Source organism: Dicentrarchus labrax, unplaced genomic scaffold (genome assembly GCF_905237075.1).
Source record: "Dicentrarchus labrax unplaced genomic scaffold, dlabrax2021, whole genome shotgun sequence".
In the NCBI taxonomy this organism is placed as follows: Eukaryota; Metazoa; Chordata; class Actinopteri; family Moronidae; genus Dicentrarchus; species Dicentrarchus labrax.
The window spans coordinates 5,403,178-5,425,245 of NW_026136718.1; the positions used below are offsets into that span (position 1 = coordinate 5,403,178).

The 22,068-nt window shown below is 42.1% G+C and overlaps 3 protein-coding genes across 4 annotated transcripts in view; 1 reads left to right on the top strand and 2 right to left on the bottom strand.

Moving 5' to 3' along the window:
* Positions 1-108: 108 nt before the first annotated feature.
* si:ch211-198n5.11 (methylcrotonoyl-coenzyme A carboxylase 2) lies at positions 109-6,195 on the bottom strand. The gene is made up of 13 exons (XM_051377031.1): positions 6,029-6,195; positions 5,156-5,251; positions 4,828-4,992; positions 4,550-4,746; positions 4,194-4,372; positions 4,007-4,087; positions 3,005-3,183; positions 2,674-2,896; positions 2,296-2,387; positions 1,537-1,693; positions 1,068-1,190; positions 760-969; positions 109-614 (listed from the first exon to the last, which is right to left on the bottom strand). The coding sequence occupies exons 1-13, from the start codon at positions 6,046-6,048 to the stop codon at positions 528-530; spliced, it is 1,809 nt and encodes a 602-aa protein (XP_051232991.1). The 5' UTR covers positions 6,049-6,195; the 3' UTR covers positions 109-527.
* A 295-nt stretch (positions 6,196-6,490) lies between these two features.
* Positions 6,491-15,959, top strand: mccc1 (methylcrotonyl-CoA carboxylase subunit). Its single transcript, XM_051376975.1, has 19 exons — positions 6,491-6,771; positions 7,236-7,279; positions 7,719-7,858; positions 8,075-8,170; positions 8,471-8,592; positions 8,784-8,931; positions 9,013-9,134; positions 9,238-9,349; positions 9,463-9,544; positions 9,646-9,773; positions 9,891-10,074; positions 10,403-10,512; positions 10,654-10,870; positions 10,963-11,049; positions 12,311-12,360; positions 12,620-12,757; positions 13,204-13,311; positions 14,116-14,187; positions 14,277-15,959. Exons 1-19 carry the CDS (start codon positions 6,716-6,718, stop codon positions 14,412-14,414), a joined length of 2,154 nt encoding a protein of 717 aa, XP_051232935.1. The 5' UTR covers positions 6,491-6,715; the 3' UTR covers positions 14,415-15,959.
* A 651-nt stretch (positions 15,960-16,610) lies between these two features.
* atp11b (ATPase phospholipid transporting 11B (putative)) overlaps positions 16,611-22,068 on the bottom strand; it is a 51,408-nt gene continuing 45,950 nt past the window's right edge. For both annotated transcript variants that reach the window (XM_051376963.1, XM_051376962.1), the window contains exon 30: positions 16,611-21,826. In XM_051376963.1, coding sequence (XP_051232923.1) covers positions 21,745-21,826 — 82 coding nt within the window. In that variant the 3' untranslated portion in view covers positions 16,611-21,744. The remainder of the gene's footprint in view (positions 21,827-22,068) is intronic.

Consider the following 22,068-nt stretch of genomic DNA (forward strand, 5'->3'; position numbering starts at 1 on the left):
AAATATAATTATTATTATTAAAAATAATTAAAATAGTACTTGTATATTTAAAACTCATCCTTTTAATGTAAAGGGTAACACTTAGATACAAAATATTTTTGCAACTGATATTTTAAAAAAGGTATTAACATTTTATTTCTTCTCTTACACAAATATTTTACCAGACAAATACAAGTGTATTATTACAATTATTATTCCAAGAAAACTGTCATGTGCAAAAATGAGACAGACATTAAATTATCACAATGTACAGCAGTTATAATGTTAATCATAGTCTATAAACTGTTTTTAAGGTTTTTGAGACAATCAGACATTATTATTGAGTTCACAGCTTCTTGTGCTGCCCCCAACTGGCCAAAAAAAAAAGATTTAAAAAAATAAATTTATTCAGGTTTAAAAATGATTTGGTTCATTAGGATGATCAATTAAATCAAATTCAGACACATTATTTTGGTGCAACTCCTTTGCACATATCGGGAGAGGTTTGTGTTGTCCAGAGGGCGTGAGGAGGAGAAGGGTGGAGGCTTCTACATACGTAGAAGTGTTGATTGCAGTTTCTCAGTAGAAAGCTGATACTGCTGCTGTTTGATGATGTCCAGGCAGTCTCCGAGAACCTACAAACACACAACACACGGATTAATTTGCGCAAAAAGATGTCATAACGGGGAAAAAGCGAAAGGGCAAGTTCAAATTATACTGGAAATAGTTTTTATGAACACTCTGAAAGCCTAAAACTCTCACAAAATTGTGTTATTTTACCTTCCTGGTGTGCTGAGGCAAAATAACTCCATCATCCCAGAGCCTGCCGGAGCTGTAGAAGGCTGAGCTCTCCTCCTTTAACCTCCTGTTCAGGTCATCCTCCTGCTCACTCTCAGGGGGAAGCAGGGAGCCGGAGTGACCCGGAGCCGTCAACGCCACTCTAGCATTCGGCCACAGGAACAGGAAATTAGGGTCAAAGGCCCGCCCACACTAAAGACAAACAGGAAACAAGGTTCAAATTATTGTGGAATAATAATGTATAGGAATGTATAGGAATGTCAGTAACGTTTAGGTATTGAGTCACTCACCATGGCGTAGCTGTCAGCACCATGGCAACCACCAATCACCACAGTGATTTTGGGGACGGAGGCACACGCTACTGCTGACATCATTGAACCCTGAGCCTTCAGACGGTTACTGTTTATCTCTGCCTAGAAGAAAGATTAACACACACAAACACACAGAAAATACAGATATGAAACAAAACATGTGTAAATAAAAGTGACTTCGGCTGACACTGACCAAGATCAGTTCCCCTATATCCTTGCCATTCCTCACGCCATTCATAATTTTCTTCCATTCAGGAGGTACTACTTCAACCATTTTCTCTTTGATGTCGTTTTTTAAATAAATACTATTAGAAATATAGTGCTAAGAAAGAGGCAGAGGAACTATTTATGTTTTTGAGTTTTACAGTGTATTAGTATGAGTATCTGGAAATATGTGTATTTAAACAAGCCGGTGTGTGTGTGTGTGTGTTTTACTGGGAGTGAATACCTGCGTTGGTGAGAGTGTTAGAGCTGCTGCAGGTGCTGTGTTCTGGAGGAAGAGGAGGGGGATGTCTCTCTGGTCACACAACTGGACAAAATGGCTGCCTTTCAGTGCGGCCTGGGTTGACAGCTCTCCGTTGTTGGCTACTATTCCCACCAGGTGGCTATCGTAGACATATGCACAGAAAGAAAACATGTAACACGAGAATATGCTCGATCAGCACCCCATATAAACAATGAGAAAACAGACTTGAAGAGTTTGAGGGGTAACTGCTATACTGATTAACTGGCTGTATGTGGAAACATAATCCTGCCAGAAAGGAAACCCTTTATGGTCACTTATCAAAGTGTCAGGAAGACTCCAAGTGCTGGTATTACTGGTAAAGTTTAGTTTATTATTGTTTAATTAGAGGTAGAGGTGTGGCAACATATCTTGGCATGATAAAACACAACACTGTGCAAAACACAGTGACCCCAAAAGGTGCATCAGGCCACCAAAGAGAAAATGCCCCGTTTGCTAGTCCACTGCTGACCTCAGGTGTTACCAGGGAAACCAGGGAAAGTTGTGGCTTATGAAACACTTTGAATATGGATCGCATGAAAATATATATTAATGGTGATAAGGCCCTTATAGGTGTCCATTTTATCCCTTACATAATTATTATTCTAACAAGACTTTAACTTGAAGTCTGTGTGTGTGTGTGTGTGTGTGTGTGTGTGTGTGTGTGTGTGTGTGTGTGTGTGTGTGTGTGTGTGTATCTTTTACCCTTGTATCTTTGCAAAGCCAGTAATGAGTGTTGTTCCATAGCGAGCTTTAAACTCCTGGAAGCGGCTCCCGTCTGTCAGCCGACTGACTACCTGGATAGACAGACAGAAACAGCATTAATTCTTTAAGTTATTAATTCACTTAGACAGTAATATGACAACCATGAAACCAACCGCATCATAATATGCATCACTGGGGTGTTTTTGCAACATGCCATTAAACCACTTTGAGAAACAGTTTTGACTTTATTTTTGTAATGATTAAGTTTGCCTGTAGATGGCACTCTTCCCCCAGACTGTTAAGCCAGAATGACCCCTTTCTAATGCCAACTACTCCGTCTACAGAGCAAATGTGTGTATGTATTATTGATTACTGTACCAGTTTAACATCCAGACTGTAGTTATAACTCCTGGGAGCAAGCCCCAGAAGCTCGTCTGAACTATACAGCGGCTCCTCCTCCGATTTCCTCTTCTTCATCTTCTCTTCATTCTCCTCCTCCTCTTCCTCGGGCAGTTGGAAGTTGAGGGTGGATATAATGTTTCTGGTGTAATCGTACGCCTCCTTCTCTTCCCAGGCAAAATAGTCCACACAGCCACTCACCCTGATACCAGAAGATAAATTGACAGACTTGATGATGTGAACTGTTTGTTGACATGTTTACTTCTTTAATAACTAGGTATTTAAAGACTGGTTTGATTTATAGACCTACTCGGCGTGTAGCCTTGCTCCTCCGAGGTCCTCTGGTGTGACTTCTTCTCCTGTGGCAGCCTTGACAAGTGGTGGTCCTCCCAGAAATATGGTCCCTATCCGGTGCACCATCACTGCCTCTTCCGCCATAGTGGGGATGTAAGCTCCACCTGCCGTGCACGACCCGCACACCACCGCCACCTTTAGGATTATTCGATTTTTGTATCAAAATAGCAATTTAAAAGAATGCAAATTTTACCTTAATTTGAATTTTATCACAAAATCCACACTGTTGGTCATTTGTGCTGTCTTTATCAACAGAATTTGATCCTTTAACCATCAAAATTTTACTTGATAGAAGTCCAAAACATCATTAATGAGCAGGTCCAAGTGTCTGACAGTATGCTGTTTCAAATACCACACAACTGGACGGCTACAGTTCCAAAATATGAGCCTTGTGCATTTCTACCTTATATGAACTAAAGCTTTAGATTAGAACAATATTGAATTTTATGTAGTCAGGTATTTAGTACATAAGATGCTGCTAAGGCTGGAGATATACTTGCTTTTTAATATGTGTTTGTGTTTGTGTGTGCTTGAGGGCTGCCTCGTGTATCCTGCATCCGTTTGGAGCGTTGGTTGTAGTGCTCGGCGGTATGATCAAAAACTTGCATCACATTATTTTTAGTACATAAAAAATCATGCAGGAAATTAAAACCAGCACACTGTTCATCCGGTATATTGCCCAGCACTCGCTGGTTGTGCACATCCTTACAAATAAACACGACGAAGCGTCTGTGGCGTGAATGTGTTTTTAAAAAGAAGGTATATCTCTGACTTAAAACTGTAAAATAAAGGGAACCTTAAAACAGGCTACCAAGAACACATGCACTGGAAAACATTATCATACAGTTCTGTTTAATATATTGTTTATACGCTCCGTTGTGTTTATTTTAGTAGCACATTTAACTGTTCATTTTTATCCTGTTCTGTTCAAGCAGACCTGTACTTTACATTTCTTTACCTGCGGGATCTTCATGGCAGACATGATGGCTTCGTTATAGAACGTCCGTCCTCCCTGGTTCTTATCAGGAAAGATCTCTGACTGCATAATTAGACACACACAGAATTAGAGATAAAAAAAATAGCAGTCAGTATAATTCAGCTAACATTCAGATCTCCTGAAAACACTTCTGTGTGCGTGTTTTAACCTGCAGTGGCAGGAAAGCTCCTCCTGAGTCGACCAGGTAAACACAAGGCAGGCGGTTCTGAATTGCTACTTCCTGTGCCCGCAGCTGCTTCTTCACTGTGATTGGATACGCTGTGCCGCCTTTCACTGTGGCATCGTTGGCGATAAACACACACCACAGGTCATTGATCCTGCCGATGCCTGGATTGATACATATAATAAGTCAGTGATACACATGCGTCATCATACAGTTGGATATAACTTACTAACTGTGAAATTAAGGTTGAGTAAATCTGAGGCCTTTGTAGTCAGTCTAGTGAGATTATGCAGTCTATAGTTAGTACCAAAGGTACAGGATTGCAGCTAGTGGTTTCTGACCAGTCAGGCAGCCGGCTGAAGGGATGTCCCCATATGGCAGACCCAGACCGGCAAACAGTGACAGCTCCAGGAAGTCCTCATCATCCAGCAGGAGGCGCAGCCGATCCCTGACCAGCAACTTCCTGTTCCTCTGGGTGTGTCTGGTCATGGCATTTTCTCCTCCTCCTTTCATTACCTGTTCACGTAACTCCATGTACCTTACAGAGAGAGAGGGAGAGAGATAGTGAGTGACATGCATTTATAGATGTATTTCAGTAACTGATGAGAGAGGAGCCTACTTCTTATGGCAGGAGTTGCTGTTTCGGAGGTTAGCTTCATACACGTGTCGGTGGATGGGCTGGAGGGGCTGCTCCAGCACCGGGAAGGCACTGCGTAGAGTTCTCCTCTTCCTGGCTGCAGAGCTCATACAGCGGACTGAACGCTGCCAATCCTGCTTCGCCTCCCTGCACCACAAGAATAATAATAATTCCTAACAGGAATGATCCACTGTCAGTAAGAGTTTTGTAAGCCATGAGATATGGCTGAAAGCTCTGCAAAATGTCCAGATAGAGGACCTTTTAAGTGAAACAGATAGCGTATGGATCCAAGAACAGACAATCTACTCACCTGTGAAGTCTCTCCTCTCCTGTGTTTGTCCATGATGGTGACTGGGTGTAAGGAGACGCAAAGGCGGGACACACTCTCACTGTGCTACAAACACTCCTAGGAAATTCAGACAGAGAGAGAGAGAGAGAGAGAGAGAGAGAGACAAAGAACACAACTGAACACATGCATCTGAAATCACTCACCAGTTATTTTTTGTAGCTTTAAAGCTTTAACACATATGCACAATAAACTCTTTCACATTTAGGATTCCACATATATATAACCCCAACCCTTTCATTTGATGGGGTTTTTATTACTTTGTGCAGAAATAAATAACTGTACAATGCATTGAATAACAGTGGCTTACCAGTGTATGAAGAACATCTATCTACAACTAATATAATACAACAGCCCTGCAATAAAACCCACCTTCATGAGGGCTTTAATGTTCAGCTTTACTCTAAACTGTTTTAAAGTGGTGCTGATAGAACTTTATGGTCATTTTGGAGGCTGCTGAGACCTCAAAGACACACACACACACACACACACACACACACACACACACACACAATATATATATATATATATAACGCGTTTTAGTAAATATAAAGTTCACTTTAACCCCTTAAACTAACAGTCATTGTTATTGGCGTATTCATTTATATTTTGGACTTTGAAGACTTTGGGTCAGTTTCGGGGCTGCATACATTATTCACACACCCAGCAGTACAGAGGGAAACAGTCAGTACATCAGAGGGCTGCACAATGAGCTAGAATACACTGCACAAAAACAACAGCCATGTGTGCCAAAGGTCACCAAGACATATCATGTGTCTGACAGATAAATGCATGTAGTCATACTAAATACAAGAGAGGTGAGGCATCGGGTCTTACCTCGACATGCAGCGGTACATGTCTGTGTGTGTTTGTAATACCAGTGACACAGCTGGCTCTAAGTTAAACACCAAGAAACAAATATTAGTGAGCTATGCATGGGAAATCTTCTTCCTTGACTTGCTGTTTATTGGCTGATAGTCGCCTTACCGCCCACTACTGGAGTGGTGTGGAACTGCAGATTGACAATAAACTTATACAGACATTAAAAATTAAATTAAACACATTATAAACAATTTTATCCGGCTGTTTGTGTGGAAGCACAAAAAGTAGCAGCATCCGAGAGTTTTATTACATTGCTATACATGTGATTTCTCCTTTATTAATGAATTATTCACGACCTGTTTGACAGAGAAACGCCGCCCCCTGGTGGTGGTGTTTGGTAACTGCAGCCAGCTCCCCGCCTCTTTATCGCTGTCTCTCATTGGCTGGCGATACTACGAGTCCCTGGAAGGTTCATAAATATAAATACGGACATTTACAAGCGTGTGGCAGTATATAAGTGCGATTGTGTAATTTAAATCCTTTATTATTGATCTTTTGTTTAAAAGTTGAGTGGTTTGCTGCAGCGTAAATGTAACTAAACTGTGTATGAGCTGTTTGGTGAATTACCGCTTCGCCTTTTCCTCCTCAGCTGGTCACTTAGCTACCTTAGCGGCTAGCATCAGTGACTGTTAGCTGGCAGCTATGGCTGCAGTTATTCTGAGTTTCCCAACTCTGCAGGGACTGAGGGTATTTACACAGTGAGTACACCAGAGCTGCTCTAACACCTGAAACTATGCGACCCACCAAACACTATCTCTCTTTTTTTGCCTTTCACCTTCTTTTCCCACGTCAAGTTTCTACAAGGCGACCAATGTTAATGCTACCGTACGTCTGAGCTAAGCTGACAGATTGTGTTGGTGTAGCTCCACATTGTAAATGATCTGCTGCCACTGTTGATGTCTGACCTTGGATATAAAATCATTATTTCTCCCCTCAAACAATGTGCTCCCCCCCCCCATCAGACGAGCTAAAGAGTCAGATAAGAGCCGAGCAAGGTCAGGTAGCAGGGCTCCTGTTACTGACACACTGTTGGGAGTATTTAGTTTTGCTTTCTGGTTACAATATATATATTTAATACATTAGCCACACGTCCATTTACCAGCTGTCATTCACAGCTCTGTAGACATTTGAATGGTGCTGATCTTGTTGCCTCTCTCCTCAGAAAATTGTCATGGACCAAAAGAGGCGTGAGGCTTGTTTCAGGAGGTGAGTGAAGGAAATGTTAATAATAATCAATATTATAAGCAACCATAATTAAACTTGCTGTCATTGAGAGCTTTTGTGAGAGGTTGTCTTTTAATAGCTGAGTTAGGTCACATTTTCTGTTGCAGTGCAGGAGATGTTTTTTTAACTTAAGTGTTATGATGATGTAATCAAATAAAACCTTTTAGTCTTTAAAATGTGAAATGAGAGAGAAATAATGGCAAATGCATTTTCAAAACGCCCAAATATTCAGTTTTCAATCATATAAAACAAACCAAAGCGACACCGTCACATTTGAAAAGCTGGAAGTAGAAAATGTTTCTGTTTGTCAGCTTGGTAAATAACTAAAACTAGTAACAATGAGAGTGATGGTTCATTACAACTTTGATGTGTAGTTTTAAGTAAAGCGTGTTTTTTGTTGTTGTTGTGTCTTCTCCTCCAGGGGTTGGAAGGATAGAGAAGGTGCTGATTGCCAATCGAGGAGAGATTGCGTGTCGTGTGATGCGCACGGCCAAGAAGATGGGCGTCCGCTCTGTGGCTGTGTACAGTGACGCAGACAAACACTCCATGCACGTGGCCATGGTGAGACGCTGGATCGCTCCATCTTGCAAATCCCTGTGTCCTTTTTAGCATCTGTTGTCATTTACTTCTCGGTCGTTGCTCTCTGTACTTCTGCTTCTTCTGCAGCTGCTTTGACAAACACAACGAGACAGCGTGTTGGCATTAAAGTGGTGCCCATTAATAGTTATAGCTATGTTCATTTAGAAACAGTCTGTTCTTGCTTTGGTTCCCGTCTAGGCAGATGAAGCCTACCACATTGGCCCTCCGCCCTCCCAGCAGAGTTACCTCTCTATGGAGAAAGTTTTGGAAGTGGCCAAGAAGTCTGGATCACATGTAAGTAATCTTCTACTTGTGAACAATTTAGGAAAGAGAATTAATGCTGTTACTTCCCCTTAGTCCTGCTTAAAGGATCTGACTGTAGATTACGAGGTTTAGTTCTTTTTAAAGGTGGGATAAGCATTACTTTCTGTGTCATTGTTTGGACTGTATCGTGGTAGTTGTCATGGTATCGCTTACCCCACCTTCAAGTGTTCTTCACATTGAATTATTTGTCAGTGAGCCAACAAACAACAACTTTGAAATTGTTAAATGTGATGTTTTATTTTTTTAAAAAAGAGTTGTTTGTGTGTGCAGGCGGTCCACCCTGGTTATGGCTTCCTGTCAGAAAACACAGAGTTTGCGGAGGCGTGTAAACAGGAAGGCATCATCTTCATTGGGCCACCTTCCTCTGCCATCCGAGACATGGGCATTAAAAGGTAACACACACATACACAAAACAATATGCATGTATACTCCCTCTCCGGTTGTCTCTGATTAATATCACATCAAATAAATGTTTTTTGGTATCTAACTCAAAATGTTATTGAAAATGTATGTATTACAGAAAGGAGTTGAATAAAAACAAATAAATACTATTGACTAATACTAATATTATCTCCTTTTTCAGCACATCCAAACACATCATGTCAGCAGCTGGGGTGCCAATCATTGGTGGTTACCATGGAGAGGACCAATCAAATGAGAGGCTGCAAGCAGAGGCTGCCAAGATAGGATACCCTGTGATGATTAAGGCAGTCCGTGGGGGAGGAGGGAAGGTGAGAGGATGTGAGAAAGCATAAATAACCTTGAGGAAATATAAAATAACCTTGTGTGTGTATGTTTGTGTGTGTGTTTAGGGAATGCGTATTGCACGGTCAGACTCAGACTTCTTGGAGCAGTTGGAGTCCGCGAGACGAGAAGCCAGAAAATCCTTCAACGATGACGTCATGTTGGTTGAGAAGTTTGTAGAAGATCCCAGGTAATATTCATGCATTCATACCGCTAGTTCTACTATCCTGTTACGTTTATTAATGTTCACTTAAAAATTTGTCATTTCATTCTTGCCTGTCGGTCTCCTGTAGACACGTGGAGGTTCAGGTGTTCGGGGACATGCACGGTAACGCTGTCTATTTGTTTGAGAGAGACTGCAGCGTCCAAAGGAGACATCAGAAGATCATAGAGGAAGCACCAGGGGTGAGTGAGTCGAGCCACTTTCCTGGAATAATCCCCCCCGGCTTTGCTTTGTGTCAACTGTTGAATGTTTTACTGTATTTTCACGCTGTGCATTCTCTGTGTGTGTCTTTCAGCCTGGTATTAGTGCTGAGGTTCGGAGGAAACTTGGAGAGGCAGCAGTCAAAGCAGCCAAGGCTGTCAACTATGTCGGGGCAGGTGAGACACACGAACCCAAACACCGAAACACACCTCACCACCGGGCATCAGACCCAGAACACACAGTATGTTGACATCTTATTGTTTGTCTTCCTGCGTAGGTACGGTGGAGTTTATAATGGACGCCCAGCATAACTTTTACTTTATGGAGATGAACACCAGGCTGCAGGTGGAACATCCTGTGTCTGAGATGATCACTGGAACGGACCTGGTGGAGTGGCAGCTCAGGGTGAGAGAGAGGAGGGAAAAAAGATGGAGGAAATGCTGACTGCTAGCTGAGAACATTACCTTTTTGTCAACAAAAGTTTTGATTTCAGTCCCACTGATCACTCTTAATCTCCTGCAGGTGGCAGCAGGAGAGCGCCTGCCTCTCCTCCAGGACGACATCGTTTTAAGGGGACACTCTTTTGAGGCTCGAATCTACGCTGAAGACCCGAACAACGACTTCCTTCCAGGGGCGGGGCCTCTACTGCATCTCTCCACCCCTCCACCAGACCAACACACACGCATAGAGACTGGAGTCAGGGATGGTAGGGAGTCTAGATCTAACTCTGGTTGTGTTCACATGTGTAGTTTTCCACAGCAGATAGTGTAACTGACCCAGAGCGGCTCCGAACAACAATACTCACAACTCTCCTGCTACTATAGCTAACATCACAACAACAGCATATCTTGGCAAACTAGAAAGTAAGCTGAATATCTGTGGGCAAGTCATTTAATGTTACCTGACACACGACCGGACCAAGAGGAGATATTCGCTGAATAAAAAAAAAAAAAAAAGTGTATTTGATTAGAATCGCATTACCTAGTGTCCAGTATGCTACCTTCTGTCATGATTTATTTTTTTATTTTTTTCAGGGGACGAGGTGTCTGCACATTATGACCCAATGATCGCCAAGCTCGTGGTGTGGGGAGAAGACCGATCTGCTGCCTTAAAGAAGCTGCGGTACTGCTTAAGACAGTACAATGTAAGACACACACAGACGAATGACGCTTTCATGTTGTCAACTGAAAAGTCCCCACGTGTAGCATTTGATTTAGATTATACAGTACATTTAGAAATGCCTGTAATTCATCCTCTCTGTCCTCTTTGCTGTCCCTGTCCTCAGATCGTGGGACTGAACACTAACATTGACTTTTTGCTGAGTCTTTCCGGCCACCCGGAGTTTGAGGCTGGAAACGTGACCACCAGCTTCATCCCTCAGCACTACGCTGACCTCTTCCCAACTCCGGGAACTCCTTCTGGGGAAACGATCTGCCAGGCGGCCCTGGGCCTGGTGCTGCAGGAGAGGAAGCACACACAAGAGTTCACACATACCTCCACCGGTGAGAGGATAACAGCACAAAACGATTTATAGCACATATGACTTGAAAAAGCGACGGTATCCTAACTGTACGTGGTTGTGTGTGATTTTCAGACCCGTTCTCCCCTTTTGGCTCCAGCAGCGGCTGGAGGAGCAACATTCAGTTTAACAGAAACATGACGCTACAGCTGGGAGATAAAAGTAAGTAACAGACAGCTGGTGAGTCTTTACTGCCCCCTAGTGTATAGGAAGAGAGGGGAGATGAAGCATGAGGGATAAAGGTAGAAAATAGTGAGCCAGATTTTGATCAACAGGATCAACAATTATTAGTAGTTTAACTTGGTGTTCTTATTCTACATAATGCACTACAGAATTCAATGTCTGCATTTGACCAGAGACTTTAGATTACACCTCAGATGGGGTTGCAACAAATTATTTTCTTTTTTGTCACTTGACTATTTTACTTGATGAATCTGTGCTGAATTCATTTTCCAAAACCACTTTCAAATGTATTATTTTATCCCACCAACAGACCACAACCAAAATATTCAATGTACAAAATATAAACAAAGAACAGCAGCAAATCTTAAATTGTGACACTAGATCAGCAAATATTTGTATTTTACCTCAATAAATGACTTAAAAGGGTTAACCTTATTTTAATCCTTCGATGGACTTCAGCCTAATGTCCTTGGTGCTGGGATCAAAATTTCTTCTATTCTTTTCTGGCTGTCACCAGAATAATTTGAAAATCCTTTTGTGCTTCAGAAAGTACTAGATTTTAAGTTAGCAACAGAGGCTAACAGGAAGTAGGTGTATTTAAAAGCATTGCATCCCAACAATCAAAAACCTTGTGCTCTGGCTCCCTCTGATGGGGGTTTCAGTTATTTTGTCCATCCCATTTATATCAGTGGAAGTATGCTGAATAACAGACACCTCTCTGTATAGTGCAATACATCCTCGGAAATTATTTTAAAGTTGAATTTAAAACTTTCATTGCAGGATAGTTGTATTACACTGCTTTGGTTTCAGCTAGGTGTACTCCTATATTAATGTTAATGATGCTTTACAGTTATAGAATGATAGAGATTACAGTTAAATCATGTGTTAAATTAGCTGAAGAAATGGCATTGTGTTAGTTTTAATAAGCAGATCAGTACAGTTAGGGATGACTCATAACTGAATCTGATTTATTTAATGACTGTTTGAATAATTAAGATTAGAGCTGGTCCGGTCGGTGACAGTTTGTTAATGAAGTCATATTCATTATTCAATGTTTCTATTAAAAATGTCACTGCGAGGCCAAAAATAAATCCCCCGGTCGCTGCTGTGTCGGTGCGATGATACTGCCTCTGCATCAAGTTACTTCATTGTCGCCTCTTGTTTGCTTCTGTCCTCCTGTCGAGCCTGTTCGGACATTCAGAATAACAAAACATTTCATCTCTCGTGTTTGTGTCTGTAGAAGTTGATGTGGTCGCCGTGTACAACAGCGATGGAAGCTACACGATGCAGGTGAGCTGGAATACGTCCTGCATCCATAATCATTCCTCGCTCTTTTCATTTGTCGTTGTTTTCTTGCAGAAATAAGAGCAAACAAATTCCCTTTAAACTTGAAAATGAATTGCTGGCCCAACTCAAGGTCCCTGTACTAGCTCTTTCTGGAGCTTTCAACCACATATCACAGCTTTTATTTGGCAAACTGAATACTGAGCTAAAGTTTTCTGAAAAGTAAAGTGCCTTCACATTTATCATAAATGTTTCCCCCCTTCAGATTGGCGAGGAGGTGTATCATGTGACCGGAGAGGTGGAGATGGAAAGTGGAGCGACATTCCTGCACTGTTCCGTCAATGGTGTGAAGTCTCGTCCCAAACTGGTTATCCTGGACAATACAGTGCACCTGTTCTCCACGGTACGTTCCTCCCACTACTGCTGAGGGGGTATGTACAATTCTAATCTGTGTATTGAGTTTAGTATCACATAAGACGAAACAGTAAAGGCACATGTTTAGAAAGCTGGAACCAGAGAATATTTGGCGCTTCTGCTTTTTTTCTGAAACCCAAACATTGTAAGTTTATTAGGTGGGCTTATGTCAGTGTGTCAGCTTCTCCTGTTGACAGTTGATTTACTGCGACTTCATTTAAAATAAGAGATTTTGTAGAAGCTGTAACTCCACTTTCCTCAGTGAATTTAACGAGAACTACTCTTCAGCTGTCAGCAGAAACTGTCTCTATTTCCTGTCTTTGGCAGCTGTCATTTTTTAAGACAAGTGACGGGGGGGGACACGAGGGGGAATTAAAGAGCGTCCAAATACCTCAGCTGCCAGTTAACTGTCACATCTTTATATCTTTTCTACAGGAGGGAAGCTCCCAGGTGTCTGTTCCAGTGCCCAAGTATCTGGCCGGTGTGAGCGGCTCCGGGGCCCAGGGTGGAGCTGTGGCCCCCATGACTGGAACCATAGAGAAGGTGAGTTCTGTTGTATTAGCATATGGATAGTAATTGGCAGAGAGTTCAAAGCAAAGGAATCTGTTTTATTTTTCTTCCAGCCAAACTAGCTGAAGCTACAGCCAGAGGGTGGTTAGCTTAGCATAGCTTTCAGACTGGAATCAGAGGGAAACAGCTAGCCTGGCTCACCACAAAGCCTATACATCCACCTATTGCACCAGCACTGTTAAAGCTACCAAATGAATATGTCGTTAATTAGTATGATAAAATGTCCTCTTAACTCCAGAGACAACAACAGTGTATTTACCCAAAGTCTTTAAACTAGTTTAACTTTATGAGTCTTTGTTTGGTTTTGTTAATTCGCTTTGACGCTCAGTGTTGTCAGCTGATTTAATCACTGCTTAATGAGCGAACAACCCAGCAAACACTGCAACAATACTTTAACGTCACACCACGCCTCCACTAACTCACTGGTGAAACGGTTGTTGTAAGTAGCTCTAATATGAGCACTGTAATATAGGGGGGGAAAAAATACAAATCTATTCCTCCACCTGCTCTATTATTTTTATTTATGGGTACACCTCTGAGTGTATTATTATTACTTACGACTAAAGTGAACCAGCAGCCAGTGTAAGGAGACTGATAAGAGCAGACTGACTGCAAAGAATTTAAAGATGGTTTCACAAATTGTAAAAGAGAATTACAGCAATCCAGTCAAATAAAAAGCTAATTCCTTCATTATCTTTGAGGTGCATTATGGGTCTGCTTCTTTGAGATGTCCATACAAATAATAATAATAATAATAATAATCTGTATTGTGTTCAGGTGCTGGTGAAGGCCGGAGACAAAGTGGCTGTAGGAGACCCGCTGATGGTCATGATCGCCATGAAGATGGAGGTGAGCGCCTCCTGCCGCCCGACACACATTCTCGCCTTCACGTATCGCAGGCGCGCTCTTTGTAACGCTGTTTGTTTTCGTATCCGCAGCACACGATCCGGGCGCCCAAGTCCGGTGTGATCAAGAAGGTTTTCTTCAGCGAGGGCTCGCAGGCCAATCGCCACGCTCCTCTGGTGGAACTGGAAGAGGAGGAGGAGGCGGAGGAAGGGGAGGGGAGCAGCCAGTAGACAGACTCAAACACACAACCACATCCACAAATACACACTGACAGGTAGGAGAGAGCCGGAACTAGTTACTGTGACAACTGGAGAGAAAGCGAGCCGATAGGAACGAGGGCGGTGTCGAGCCAGCACATGATTGATATTTCTTAAAGTCAGGACCTGAATCATCAGTTGGGAGGGAGTTTGGTTCAGTCTGGAATGGATGAGACAACAACTTTCATCCCGGGGACCCACAATGCATTTAGGGTTGTCAAAAGCGGTTACACTGACCTGAAATGTTACCCGGTTTGACAGCAGTGAAAAGGTTCATAGCAAAAATCTCTCATGTACAGTTGCCTTTTACACATCAGAAGATTACCTTTATTTTGATCGTAGAACTTTTGAGTGTTTCTGTTCTTTTCTTTTTTTCTTTGTTTGTATGTTTGCAGTAATCAGTGAATCTGAATCGTTTTGCTCTTCCCTCAAATCTCCCCTCTGTACGGGTTTCTGTCAGTGGTGTTGTGTTAGTATAAGAGTTGGTATTCTCTTCATCAGTACCCTTTCGCACTGACGAGATTGACACCCGCTTGTCAAACAGTGTACGCATATCTGAGGCAGAAGATGAATAAATAATAATAAATAAAGTAGGTGGGATGGCAAGTGAAAAATCAGACTAAATACTTGCAGAATTATGCCATAGCGGGCTTTAGGAATAGTTACTGATGACGGAGGAGGACAACTTCACATTTACATGACCTTAAAATCAACTTGTAATGCTTTTAAACTGGTTGTTTGTGGAAAAGGGTCATGGAGTTATTGACCGAGTCACGGTCCGATAAGAGCCATGTGTGATAATGTGGCTCCTTTATGAGTTAAGAAAACTGCCCTACCACTTGTAAATATCATAAAAGCTCTCAGTATTTAATAATGCATTGTCACTAAGCTTAAAGCGAGACAAAAATGGACACTTGGAAGCCGCACCGTGATTTTTACTGGACACAGTGGGCATTAGAGAAAAGAGGCTGAACTTATTACTGCTGTGGTAATAGATTATATTGGGGTTTGTTGATTTCCAGTTTTTCAAAATGTACAATCGTGTCCTTCCAGACTGACTCCAAACTCCATAAAACCGCAGAGGTCGGCTGTAAGCTCAATGTGGAGGACACCACAACATTGCACTTAAGAGACAGGCCTTTAAATCTGGGAGGCAGAAAAACACTCCAGAATTAGTAAATGACTTTCACGACCGGACTCGGCTTTGATTTTAAAATAACCCGTAAAGGATGAAATGTCGGTCAGGGGGGGCTTTAAACAGACAGATGGTTTGTTTCTGTGTAAATCCGCCATCAGCACAACTGATTTAACTCGCAGACGACACGTGAAATTGACCCGTTTCTGCTGATCTCCTGCTTTCCTTACTAACTGGTGTGTTATGAGGCCTTGTAGACTAAAAGTAATAAACACCTGTGTTCATTTTGTAGATGTTTGACAGATGATTTGTTTGTGTTTTTTAAATGATATAAGGTATCTTAATGGTAAGATACTGTAATAAAAATAATAAAAACATGCAAAGCCCCATGTCATATTTGATGAAGTGTTTGATGGATTGCTTAGTGTAATACAATTTTTTTTTTAAGTGTTATTTTGGCTGATTTAGACTTCTTCTCATGTCTGTGTTGGACTGAATGACATCTCCCTCACCCTCCACTCCCCCACCTCAACGTGGAGGAGGTCTAATCAGAGTAACTGAAGTCCTTTCTCTTGTAAAACTGAGGAATACTGATTAAAAAACACTTCCAATACAGCATAAAACTTACACCCATGTAGATCATTGGTTTTCCATGAAACTGCCTTTTTTATTTTCCCCAGTTACTTTACTGACTGCTGCATTGTCCTATTTGTGTGCTTTTATATCAGTAGCTGTGCAAACTGCCAGCTTGTGAGTCAGAATGAACTTTTTAATTGAACTTTGTACTCTGTAATTGAGCAGCCCTTCAGATCGTCATGTAAGAGTGAATCTGAGTTTATTGCATTAATTGCTATCTGCCTGACACACAGTCTTAATTGTGTTCGCTCTCTCCTTCATTAACTACATGGAGATTTCTCCCGAGCTGTTTATCAGTCGTGAGCCGCTCCGCTCTGCTGTCGTTCTCTTTGGTTCTGCTCAGTTAACGTCTGCTTTTGTAACAGCGCATTCAAACGAAGTTCCACACCAAAGACACATTTCTTAAAAATTTATTTATTTCGTAAATAGAACCGCATCTTCATAAACATCAGCTATAAGACAGATTTACAGAGAGGAGGAGGGAGGACAGACAGACAGACAGACACATCAACAGATATCAGACCGAAGAGTGATGATGGTGGTTTATTAATCGTCTGGTGCAGCACGATTTATCGATGAGATTAAAAATGATTTCCACAAACTGTTCAGCACTGACATGATCTGCAGCCTTGTGTTGCGCTGGCTGGTGCTGAGTCACAGGACGCTTCGCTGCAGAAAACTGGTCGCTTGACATTTTAATTCAGACTCCTCTTTTTAGCTGATTTGATCAAGGAAACCTTAATTTGATTCGTGTCTGTAAACCGTGGCTGAGTTTTCCGAGAGCATCTCTGCACTGACGTCACCAGGTTTTCAGTTCAAAACTTCTGTTCCTACAAAACTTCCCGACAGTGCTAGATTTTGTTCGACCCTTAATAAAATTTCCCAATGACCATAAAAACTTAAATTGAATAGTTTAGGATCATTTCTGAAGACTAATATCACAGACAGTAGGTCTGGTCACTGCCAATGATATCATTTGTATTTATAAAGACTAAACGAAAGAGACAGATTGTTAAGTTCCTCGAGGGAAGGACGCACATGGCTGTACCGCTAATGCTGCTCTTTACACATGTGACATTTATGGCCTATATTTCCAGAAGCAGGAATATCTGGTTTAAAACCACGCCCGATGACAGAATTGAACAGCTCTTGGCGTCTTTAATAAGGAATCCAATTAAACGTGGACGGGGGAGGCTTTCAGATGGATGACATGATCATCATCTGTTAGTCGAGCCTTGATAAAATATTAAACTACCATTTATAAAAGTGATCCGGCTGAGCAATCTCCTGCTTCTAGAAGTACCCGAGGCCTCGTGTTTGAACCCCACTGCGCTCTCGTGATGAAGACTGGATGACGTCAGCGCTGTGATGCTTCGGAGAATCACATCTTGGTTAATTTCACATCTGATATGATCTTAGAAAAATATAGCTTCTGTTTTCTGCATAAACAGCAGTAAGGATATCGCTCGAGCGCCACTTGGGCCCCAATTCTAATGAACTTCTCTCTCTATATATAAAATCTGTACCTGGATATACAGTCTTGATAAAATACAGTTACATAACTGCATTTACACGTATTCTGGTTGTCTGCTTTGGATGATAACAGAGACTGGATGGTGCCTTTGTTTCCACTCTCAATAGAGGTGAATGAGAGACCCAAAGTGTCCAAATGAGAAATATATAACCAAGAAATTGTCCATTAAATTTTTAAAACTACTTCATCTTGCTTCTTTTCACAGTAAGTGTTTTATTGCAGGTCATTTTTATTTCATTATAATGCTGCTCTTTATCACCAACTCTCTGTCAATCATACATCACTATCATTTATTTGTACATCCCTGTTAATAGGACACACCTATTTATATCATCATGGTTTCATTTTGAAAACTTTGGGTTTCCGTAGGTGAGCACAAGGGGGCATCAGAACTACTCTAACACTGTAGGTGTTTCTGCACATTGCTGCCTTATTTGCCTTTGGTCAGGGAGGACTCGTCTTCCCTCCTCTGCCATCTGCTCTGATATCATGTAATAACTCTGCAGGGTCACAGCTCTGATTCCCCTAAATCCCCCCTGAACACAGAGTTTAATGCTTATCCCAGACAGGAGGAATGTCCAGTTTTAGGTTTGTAACTCCCTGCGTGAATATTGTACACTTGATCGTGGCTGACTCTGACACCTCCAGGGCTGGGGGATGATTCAATAATGTCAACTACTGACCTTCAGTGGAATTCACACTCTGACATTAAGTTGACGATTATCTTTTCACACAATTCTGATCAGCTTTGCATGTGGTTTTGCATGTTTGCTGTTTGTATGCATCAATGTTGGAAACATTTAGTTGTCATAAGGCAGGACTGCTTCTTCTGTGAAAACAGTTGTATGCTATTTTCTACTTTTGTGCTCTGGAGGAGCTTTTCTAAGTTAACTCTGTTATCGCAGCTTGCGCTTATGACTTGTGTGGAGTTGGACAGATGCTGGATGCTTGCAGGATCCGGTGCTTGAGTCAGGACATCTCTGCCTCTGCTGCATCAAATGTGCCCTTTAAAGGGGTACTCTTAGATTTAGTATTGCATTTCCATAAAGTTCCATAGAAAAAAAGAATGGTCAACATTAATGCAGCAGAGGCCAAGATATCCTGAATTTAAGCCTCTCGTTTGAAGCTCCAAAGATACTGGACCCTCCAACCCCATGCCCCTAGTTTTACAAGTTTCAACTCTAACTCAAGAGGACATCAGGGTGGATTTCTGAGCTCCCTTCAGAGCCACAGAGGACATTACACAACTGTTTTCACATGCTGGGTAGTGATCCTATGATAGCTAAACTGACATTTTATGTATAAAACTGGTGAACTGTTTAAACAGCATTATTTTTCCTAATCCAGGTACAGATTGCAGGTATCACAGGTGTATCCAGGTAGACATTTTAATAGTATATATGAGCTCAAATGGTTAAAAAGAACTGTTGGGTTTTTGGATGGAGTGATCTAACTGGAAGTTCCCAAGTGTCCTTTTAAATGTCCTGTAACAAACTAACATTCAGGTTTGCAGCTGACAGCTTCCCAGCTACGCTGTCACCTTTCAGGTCAAACAAAAATAGCTTCGATGGAGGTTCAACCTCCTGATTACATCTCTAAGATCAAGTAAAACATCCTGGGAAGTTGCTGCATTCAGGCCATGAACAGGACACGCACATATATATATATTGATATGTAAGAAAAGGCTCAACAAAAACACAGGAAACAAAAAAGTACTGCGATAATAAATAGACACTTTGCCACCTGTATGAACAGAAAGGATATAACAGGCCCGATTATGCATCAAACGTGTACCTTATAGAAAATAGAATATTCAATGAACTGACTGACGAAAACATTATTGACCCTCTGATTTGGAGCTGCTGAGGAACACCTAAATGTCTCTGAACAGTTACTGTAGCGACACAAACATCCTATATTCCCTGTGTGAGCCGAGGCATGTACCGGTCATTGTTGTGTGGCTGTTGATGTCAAGTTTAAAACGGTTGTCTTGAAAGGTTCCTACATTACACTCAACTCAACTGAACTCTGCTAAAAAATAAGAACTGTCGAGCTTTTCCTCATTTACATTTTTTTTCCTTTTTGGGACAAAGAGAGGAACAAACCTTGACCTTTGACCTGCAGGCAGCATGTGGCCGCTGAGATCGTGCAAGAGCTTACAACAAGGCTACCGTACCTCCTTCGACATGGCTGCCACACAAGAAACACACCAACACTTCCCCGCGCACACACACACACACACACACACACTTCATCAACATGTGGTAAGAACAACGTAACAGCAAAAACATGAGATGATTTCAATGGTGAGAAACAAGCAATGATTTGAGAAAAACAACAAAAATGTGATTTTGATATGTGACTTGTGCAAACGCTCTGCATCGTTACTGAAGCTGAATTCTATTTATCTGATATCTATCTCTCTAAAGATAGAGACATTCCGCCGTCTGGGTCGACGTGTATCAGCTGCGGTTCCGAAAAACATCTCACCATTAAAGCCAAATGGTACCATTTTCTGATCCGATACTCGGGGAAATATTTTCAAGCAAACCAAGAGGGATGATTCTACCTCCTGTGTGTTATAAAAACTTTACCTTAAAAAAAATATTCCCAGAGCATCGTGGCCTTCAATGCTGAGATGCCTTTGTTAACCGGGCTGAATGAGAAAAGGCATTTAAGGGGAACACAGAAACAACAACAGGCTCAAACAGCTTCTATCTGCGGTACCTTCGATAATCTATCAATAATATAACCTCTTGAAAATGTATGGCTTTTTAAACAGACCCCATCAGGCCTCCTTCAGGGCAAAAGCGCCGGGGGGGGGAGACAGAGGCCTGAACAGTCAGACGAGAAAGCAGCACGAACAATAATAGTCTTCTGAACAATATAAGCTTCTGTACAATCAGGCACAAAAATAAACACTTCATCTTTTAAACTCCAGTCTGAATCCTTTGGTCTTTGGTTCCACTGCAGAGATAAATCTCCTTGCAAAGTATCGTAGGTCTGTACTGTAGGTCTGAGGGAGACAAGTCTAGCAGTTAGGGCCAGCCAGGCTCTGAATGCTACAGGACTGAGGGTGGTATAGCTCTTTCCCCTTTCCATCTGAAAGAGAAACAATGGTGCAGCGAAGGGCCAACAGCTCAAAGAGGAAGTCATTGTAGCTGTTTATGGAAGCAATATGAAGTTGGGAATTGCAGCTAGCAGCTACACCTCTGAGGTTTCCTCTAATGTAGTTTGCGGAGCTTCTGTCCTGGTGCTACACGGACGATCTGGAAAGCTGGTGTCTACAAGCATGTCAGAACCTGCTCAGGTAGGTCACAGTCCTTATGCTGCAATGCCTCGAGCGTGACTGATGCCTGACATTAGATTATATTGTAGCAAAAAGTCCAGATCATCAGGAATCCCCATTCTGTGTCTACAAATAAGACTTGCAGTAGAAGCTCATTTTGATGACCGTCGCAAGAAAAAAATAAGTTTAGCAACTGTACTTAAAATGAATAATAAATAGCTGCATGAGAGTTCATGTACCTGTGCTGATCTCAGAGAGCTGACACATCTTTAACTATTAAACAGGTACAGAATTTACGTATGGTGTTTTCCGATGCTTTTGCAGGACTTGCAGATCCCCTGTAAACAGCAGGAATGTGATGTTGCTGCTCAGATTATGGGCAGATCTTCCTGCAGGAGTAGCTCCGCAGATGTCTGCTTCATGCCACACTGACTTGCTCCACAATTCCACGTTTCAGCTCCCATCTGACGTCCTTCTCAACCTTTCTACTAAGAATGGATTCTTTCGGGGAAACAAACTGGTGAAGGATAAAGCAGCTTGCTGCACGAGTCCTTTGGTTTCACATATAGCGACGGCTCCAGTCTGCGACTTTAAACTGAAGTAGGGGGTTATAAAATGGTGGCAAGAGGGGTGGGGGCGTGATTATGACTCATAGCGGAGCAGTAGCTCTCCCCAAACTCTTGTGTGTTACAGGCAGTGGCCCTGGGAGTCAGCAGTGCGTGGCCTCGATGGGCGACAGCGTCAGGATGGTGCGATCGTTGGAGTAGAAGTTCTCTGTGTCGCTCCAAGACCTGAAAACAGGCAGCAGTGACTAAGGGTTAGGAGACTGACGCAGTGAACGTGTGTGTATGTGTAATTGTGTGTGTGTGTGTGTGTGTGTGTGTGTGCGTGTATGGTGGTGGGTGGGGCCTCTCGGCTATCACTGGCTAACACACTGTCGTTCATAGGTTTGCGATTACAATGTCACACCATCAGGGCTGGCAGAAGCGGAAGAGAGTGAGGGATGGAAGAGTGAAGCGTTAGTAATGGGTGT